Source organism: Myotis davidii, unplaced genomic scaffold (genome assembly GCF_000327345.1).
Source record: "Myotis davidii unplaced genomic scaffold, ASM32734v1 scaffold404, whole genome shotgun sequence".
Lineage (NCBI taxonomy): Eukaryota > Metazoa > Chordata > Mammalia > Chiroptera > Vespertilionidae > Myotis > Myotis davidii.
Genome location: NW_006295824.1, coordinates 519,926 through 527,753, shown reverse-complemented (window position 1 = coordinate 527,753; position 7,828 = coordinate 519,926). Strand labels below are relative to the sequence as shown.

The 7,828-nt window shown below is 38.1% G+C and overlaps 1 protein-coding gene across 4 annotated transcripts in view; it reads left to right on the top strand.

The window, feature by feature from the left end:
* Positions 1 to 6,021, top strand: part of CEP44 (centrosomal protein 44kDa) — a 23,333-nt gene extending 17,312 nt beyond the window's left edge. For 3 of the 4 annotated variants that reach the window (XM_006770736.2, XM_006770732.2, XM_006770733.2), the window contains 5 exons: positions 645 to 851; positions 1,597 to 1,672; positions 4,657 to 4,778; positions 5,038 to 5,075; positions 5,801 to 6,021. In XM_006770736.2, coding sequence (XP_006770799.1) covers positions 645 to 851; positions 1,597 to 1,672; positions 4,657 to 4,778; positions 5,038 to 5,075; positions 5,801 to 5,849 — 492 coding nt within the window. In that variant the 3' untranslated portion in view covers positions 5,850 to 6,021. The remainder of the gene's footprint in view (positions 1 to 644; positions 852 to 1,596; positions 1,673 to 4,656; positions 4,779 to 5,037; positions 5,076 to 5,800) is intronic. The other variant, XM_006770737.2, reaches the window with a different exon arrangement.
* The last annotated feature ends 1,807 nt before the right edge of the window (positions 6,022 to 7,828 follow it).

Genomic DNA, 7,828 nt, shown 5'->3' with positions numbered 1-7,828 from the left:
GTCTCCCCCCTGGGGTGCCTGTCCAGTCTGGGTGAGGGGCTGAGGGCTGTTTTCAGGCTGGCGGGCGACTGACGCTCCCAGCCTCTCCTTTTTTTCTTTTTTTTTAATTCTGGGATTTATTTACCTTCTATAATTGAAACATTGTTGCCATCACTGGTGCTCCCAGCTCTGAGGCTGTGGCTGGCTGAAAGCAGGTATCTGGGGTTTGGTTAGCTTCTGTAATTGAAACATTGTTTCTTTCAGGCTCAGAGCCAGGCTGCAGCAGGCGGGGAACCTTGGCTTCCTCCATCACTGGAGCAAGCAAACCTCCTGCTCGTTTCAGCTGCATGGCTTCTGGCTGCCATCTTTGTTGGCAGTTAATTTGCATATTGCCCTGATTAGCCAATGGGAAGCATAGCGGAGGCATGGTTAATTACCTTTTTTGTCTTTTATTAGATAGGAAGGATATTCCTCTCTCTCTCCCTCTCCTCCCTTCCTTTCTGAAATCAACATTTATATATATGTGTGTGTGTGTGTGTGTGTGTGTGTGTGTATATGTGTATATATATACGTATATATATACACATATATATCACAATGGAAATGGCAATGTGTTGACTTTTAAAAGAATTTCAGTTTGTGTAATATTATTTTTAATATTTTAGGATATAAAAGCTAATCCTGAGCTTACTGTACTACAGACTCTGCTTGCTGAATGCCAAGAAAAGCTTAAGAAACTGACTCAGATAGAGTGCAGATTAAATTCTTTAGAAGAAAAAATGAAAGGAAAAGTGATGGTAGATGAAAAAACCTGGACCAATCTAATAAGTCGTGTCACTCTTCTTGAAACAGAATTGCTTTTGTCCAAAAAGGTATTTTCTTTCCTTAGTATTTATAGGATATCTCAGATACAGTGTATTTTTTATTTATTATTGTGTTTATTCCTTTGGAAATGCTAAATAAGAGGATATTTGGATAATGGGAAATGTTTGGTGGGAATGAAGTTCTATTTAGACATGGCCTGTTTTATTGCCATTGTCAAGGCTATTGTTTTTCTCTACATCAAATAAGATAATTTGATAAACCTACCACTTGAGCTTTTAGAGCTATTAGTACTTAAAGTATTTTAAAATAAGGTAAAATAATGTTTGCTTTTGTTTTTAAAAAGCTTGAAATTATTTCATATCCTGTCATAGTACAAATGGCCTATTTTTTACAAGAAAAAGTTGCCAGGAGAGGACCAATTGAAATTAGAACTTCCTTTTCTTACTCATTTACTTCAATCAAATTGTAAATTTTATAGATAGTCACCAAATTTGCCATTGTTTCATCTAATCTGAGCAACTTTTTCTTGGTTTACTCAGGATCTTAATTTCTGGTCCTAGTCTATCCTTCCTAAAAAGTAAAGTTAGTAGATTCAAGAAGGTTACTATCTGATTCCAACATTTAAAATATTTCTTATTCTTAGGAATACTTATATATTGCTTTATAAATAAAATACTTAAATATTTAAACATTTATTATGTCAACTTTATATTTTATGCTTAGTAGTAATAATGTAAAATAAGAATGTTTTTCTTTTCATTTCATTCTAAATACTAAACTATATTATTCCAGAATGATAACTATTTTTACTATGATGAAATGAATGAAGACTGTGCTTCTGGTAGTAGCAGGAATATTCTGAAACTTGGTAAGTTCTTATGGTAGTAGTATTGGCAGTATAGCGTTGCATTGGATTATAGTATATATAAAATGTGCATATGTGTTTCAAACCTTAAAGGTCTCTTGATCAACAGTTTAGAAAAATAATTTTAATATGTGTCTGGTAATTTTAATATTCCCAAGCCTTCTATTTTAGAAACTGCAAAGCTCTTAGGAACAAAGAAAATATAAACTTACAGACTACTGAGGCCAAGGATTGCTAAAGAAGCCAGCTTACATATCTTATGTGACATAGTGATTGAATAAATTTTAATGTACAGAATTGCAACCTTTTAGAGATTTGTACCCCTTTAATTGCTAAGTGCTATCTATAATAATAAAAGTGTAATATGCAAATCGACTGAACCACTGAACAGCAGAATGACCGTCTGGACGACCTTCTGGACAACCATGCTATGACACCCACTGGTGCCAGGCCAGCTAAGGCGGGTGTGATGGGTCAGGGGCCTGGCCATCGCCCCATGATCACCCTGCAGAGGGAAGCCCAGGCCACTGGCTGGTGGGGCGATCTATAAGTAGGGGGGCTCCATGATTGCTCCAAAGAGGGAGGCCCAAACTACCCTATGGCAATGCTGTGGCTGGTGGGCAGGGCCTACCTCTTTGGGGCTATTGATTGCGGGGCTCCTGGACTGTGAGAGGGCACAGACTGGGCTGAGAGCCGCCCCTCCCCTCCCCCCCCCAAGTGCATGAATTTCGTGCACTGGCATTTACTAGAATAATAAAAATGTATCTCCAAGTTTCTAATTTATGCTTAAGCAGCTGCTTTGCATATGTGATAATATGTGCAAGAGAATAAAACACATTTGTCAGTAACCTGTAAACAGCATACAGCCTGCTAAAAGTGAGATGTAGCTAGTCTTCAACATTGTGCCATGTTACCTTGACCTGAGCTCAAATAAATAGATCAAGAGTAGGTACTTGATCTAAGGAATACCAGTACAAAATGTGTTGAGCCAAATCATTTCGTCTCCCTTGGAAATTTGGAATTAGGACACCAGGGATAATATCCTATCTAATAAAAGAGTAATATGTAAATCAACTGTTACTCTGCAACAAAGATGGCGGTACCCATAGTGGCCAAGGTGGGATGCTGGAGGCGTTGCCCCAGCAACACAAGCCCAGTGTCCCCGCCCTGCCGTGCGGAGGGAAGAGAGGGGCCTCGGGCTGGAGGCCAGTGCCAGGGATGCTGGTGTCATTGCAGGTCGGGCTGAGGGACACCCGCATGCACGAATTTTGTGCACTGGGCCTCTAGTCTATATCATAAAGGCCTGTGGTCATGACAGCTGGTCACCAGGAGGTGCATGGAGCTTGCGTGGCGAGGTAGGGCTCACGTGGGGCTGGTGCAGCAGAGGCGGGGCCCGCAGCTCGCGCAGGGTGGGTCTGGGGTCTCTCGGCTTGCACAGGGCAGGTCTGGGTGTCGTGCGATTTTGCACGCTGGGCCTCTAGTCCTATCTAATAAAAAAGTAATATGCAAATTGACCATCACTCCAACACACAAGATGGCTGCCACAAGATGACTGGCATGGCAGGGCAGTTGTGGGCGATCAGGCCAGCAGGGGAGGGCAGTTGGGAGGGACCAGACCTGAAAGTGAGGACAGTTGGGGCCAATCAGGCCTGCAGGGGAGGACAGTTGCGGGGACCCAGGCCTGCAGGGGATGGCAGTTGGGGGCAACCAGGCTGGCAAGGGAAGACAGTTAGGGGTTCCGGGCCTTCAGGGAAGGGCAGTTGGGAGCTACCAGGCCTTCAGGGGAGGGCAGTTGGGAGAAACCAGGCTGGCAAGGGAGGGCAATTAGGGGTGACCAGGCCTGCAGAAAAGGACAGTTAGAGGCAACCAGGCCAGTAGGGAGGGCAGTTAGGGGTGACCAGGCTGGCAGGGGAGGGCAGTTAGGGGCAATCAGGCCAGCAGGGGAGCAGTTAGGCATCGATCAGGCTGGCAGGGGAGTGGTTAGGGGTGATCAGGCTGGCAGGCAGAAGCAGTTAGGGGCAATCAGGCAGGCAGGCCTGGGACATACCAGTGCATGAATTTTGTGCACTGGGACTCTAGTATCAAATAATGTTAATCCTGGACTGGGCATTTTGTCCAAATTCATGCTGATGAGTAAGCAGAGGAATCGGCAAGAAAAATAGTCAGAAGACACTGCTCTGTGAGAGAAGAAAGTAAAAGTCTTTTTAATTGTTTCAGTCCTCATGTGGTAATACTTTATTCTCTAATTGAGGTCGCCTGTATAGGCTTATAATAAAACTATTTAATTTTTTTTCTGGCCTTGTTTTTGCAGCAAAATGGTACTCAAACCTGTTGATTGATTTGACAGGAACATGTCTTATCTGTGATGATCTGTAATTTATTCCGTTGTAGAGAGGATTTGCCATGATTTAGTAGCTTATATTTAAAAATAAATCAACTTGCCTATTATTCAATTGATTGTTATCATGACAGAGGTAATATTGCCTTTTGTAATTATTATTGGCCAGTTTTTAACATCTAGGTCTTTATATGTAGGTCATTATCTTAGAAGAATATTAAAAACTCATCTGCATACCAGTAACCATTTTATATTAAAACTAGAGGTCCGGTGCACAAAATTTGTGCACGGGTAGGGTCTCTAGGCCTGGTCGGTGATCAAGGCCGAGCAGGTTGCCCGCCTCCCCACCTCCTCCTTCCCTCGCCACCTGCGCACTGCCACCACGCAGTTCCGCCCACCTCCCTGTCTCCTCCTTCCCTCGCTTCCTCAGTGCCCTGCTGCCACTGGTTGCCCACCATGTTCTGAGCTGCCTCCTGGTCGTCAGTGCACGTTATAGCAAGCAATCGAACTCCCGACGGGACACTTTGCATATTAGCCTTTTATATATATATATAGATGTTTATTTTTCTTTCACATATAAATAAAATTTTTAGATATTTGACTCCACTGTGAAAGGAAAAGATAACCTGAAAAATTGATTTCTCCACAGATAACAGATGCAAAGAGAAGGAAGTAGGTATTCCTCTGACTTCCTGTTATAGAACAACATCTAGAGACTCAACTCCCAGAACCTCAACTCTTAATTACTGTGGTCTGAAAGAAATTTCAGAGGTAAGAAAAACTGGCAACTTGCTTAGATGATTTACTTTCGAGGGTCAGGAGAACAAGCAAGCATTAGGTTTAGTTGTAGATGCCATTGGCAAGAAAAATAGTGAAACCATGCAAATCTTAATCTCTCATAAAAATTCTTTGTGATAAGTAAACAGTACTTAATGCAATGTTTTAGTCTGTGTTTTATATGTTCACAGTCCATCTTTGATGATGGTTTATTTTGAGAAATTGCCTAAATTTGTTGCTTTTTAAATTAAAGGAAACAACAATCCAGAAAATGGAAAGGATGAAAAAAATGTAAGTAACAGAAAGGGGCAACAGAAATTCATTTCTCTATAGGGAATTGTATTGGATTACAGTATATGTAGAATGTGCATATGTGTTTCAAACCTTAAAGGTCTCTCAATCAGGTGTGGAATTTCCTTCAGGACTCAAGTGGATTATAAATCCTCCTACAGTTATGTGTTTGTGAGATGAGTCACTGTTTTGGTTTCCAACAAGTGATATAAAACATTGTTAGTGGAATTAATTGTAGATTAAAGAGTGCAGGAATATTTTTGGTTGATAGTTAATCAAGAGGATTACCTATTTTTGATAACCGATTTATCAAAATGTTAAATGATATGTGTAGATGGGCGGTTTGGAGACATTTTAAGCATTAAGTATTGCTAGTGTTTTTCAGAAAGTTATTGGTAAGGTAATAGTAAAAATGATACTTGTATCTAAAGTGCAGTTGAAAGGAAATATGAAATTATATTTAAGTTATTAGGTAGCCTACTATTTAAAAAACTATATTTCTTGAAATTTGAGAAGTACTGAAATAGCTTATGCTCCCAGAAATAATTGACTCCAATTGTTATTCCTCCCTTCTGACCATAGTATACTTAACTTATTAACAGTGACTATACTTGTAAAAAAGAGAAATGTTAAAATTTATTTTAGCTTAAATGCATAATTTTAGCAACTTAAAACCTATGCCTCATTATGATATTTATTTACTTAATGTATTACTTATTTTTCAGGTTTGAAGAAACTGCAGAGTTACTGAAAGGTTCAAATCACTCACTATAGAATTTTTCTACATGAACTTTTCCAGGACTTTGGCTACTGTATATGTTGTATATTTTAAGAATTCCCTATAAATTTTAATATACTGCAGTATTTTTGTTAAGAATTTTAATTCCATTTGGTATATGAGCTTTTTCATGCAATATTGAATAAATACTTAAATATTTTTGTGGTATGATTATATGCTTTTACTCTGTTTTACTTTTCCTAGGAAAACTTAGGTGCCAGTACACTTCTTTTACAGAGTGAACTCATTACAGCACTGTATTTTTGTGTTGACATTTGTTGGCAGTGTGCTAAGTAATATGTTTTTAAAACTGCAGGTTTCAGGACCATAGCTTACATCCTGTTGGAAACACTCCAACTGGAACTTGCATATTGTACCCAAGAGGCTGTCATACATACCATTTTGCCATCTGTACTGATGAATATGTTGTAATGAAAAGTTAAAAATGCTCATCGAAAATGAAATAAAACAAAACTACAACAATTTCATGCTCAGTGAAAAAGCAGCAACACATTTTCAGTTACCATTGAGAAAGCAAGGGCACGATTCCTCTTTCAGATTTAGAAGCAGGTCGGAAAGTTAACTGTGAAAAATGTGTTGAGGATTTTAGTGCTCTATTCTGTAACACATTTTAAGACCAGCAGCACAGACACAGATGGTGGCCGTCCAGTATTACAAGATACACAGTGAGGTATTTTTGTTTTTTTTAAGTGATGGGAAGTAATACATTTTTCTGAAGAGAGAAAAAGTTTTAGATAAAGTTAAGAGAAAAAATAAATTTTAGGTTACTAAATAAAATATTATTTTTTAACTTTATAAATAAAAATGCAATAATCATCCGGGGTATACTTCAAGAAAATTGATTCTATTATTTGAGAGGAAAAAGAATATTATTATTATTTAGTTCATCTGATTGTATATTATTTACCCATCTGTTTATATTATATGTGTGTAATTTGAAATTTGTCACATATTTAACATTAACATAAAGTTAAAATTCTAAGTAGAAATAACTTTTAAGAAAGCATTTTTAGTATTCTAATATATGCTTAGTCATTAGACTTTAAAATTATGAGCTTTTGAAGTTAGTATAAAACCTTGCAATTAGAAGAGTTTCAGTAAATATTTCTAGGGCAAATCCAATTAGCTTTATATTTTCAATTACAAAATAATTTTAAAAATCAGGTTTGGCCTGGCCAGTGTTGCTCAGAGGTTGAGCGTCAACCTGTGAACTAGGAGGGAATGGTTCAATTCTCAGTTAGGACACGTGCGGGTGTCGCGGGCTCCATCCCTAGTGTGGGGTGTGCAGGAGGCAGTAGATCAATGATTCTCTCTCATCATTGATGTTTCTATCTCTCCTCCTTTCCTCTCTGAAAGCAATAAAAATATATATTTTTAAAAATCAAGAGTTTAAAATAAAAATTACCAATTAACTTCTAAAACATTAGTACCAGCATGGAATTATAGCACCACCTTGTGGTTCATATGCCACATAAAATATATTTTACTAAAACAAGTGATTTCACATAAAATAATTTTTTTTTATTGATTGATTTGAGAGAGAGAGAGAGAGAGAGAGAGAGAGAGAGAGATAGGGGGAGAGAGAGAAGCATTGATTTGTTGTTCCACTGTTTATGCATTCATTGGTTGATTCTGGTATGTGCCTTGACTAAAGATTGAACTCAACCTTGCTGTGGAGAGGATACTCTAACCAACTGAGCTACACTGCCAGGGTGATTTCTCATAAAACATATGATCATATTTTTTCCTTTTGAAAATCCCAATTCAAAACTCAGCTCAATATCTTTTAAAAAGAAACATTTTGAAGTTTTCTTGTACAAAGACAGAAGAAAAAGTAAGTTTTTGTTTCTTCCTTCCCTCTTCTTTTTTTCTTTTTTTACCATTAAAAATTTTTTTTTCAATTATAGTTGACATTCAATATTTTCTTTTTTCCTTATATAGTGTACATTTACAC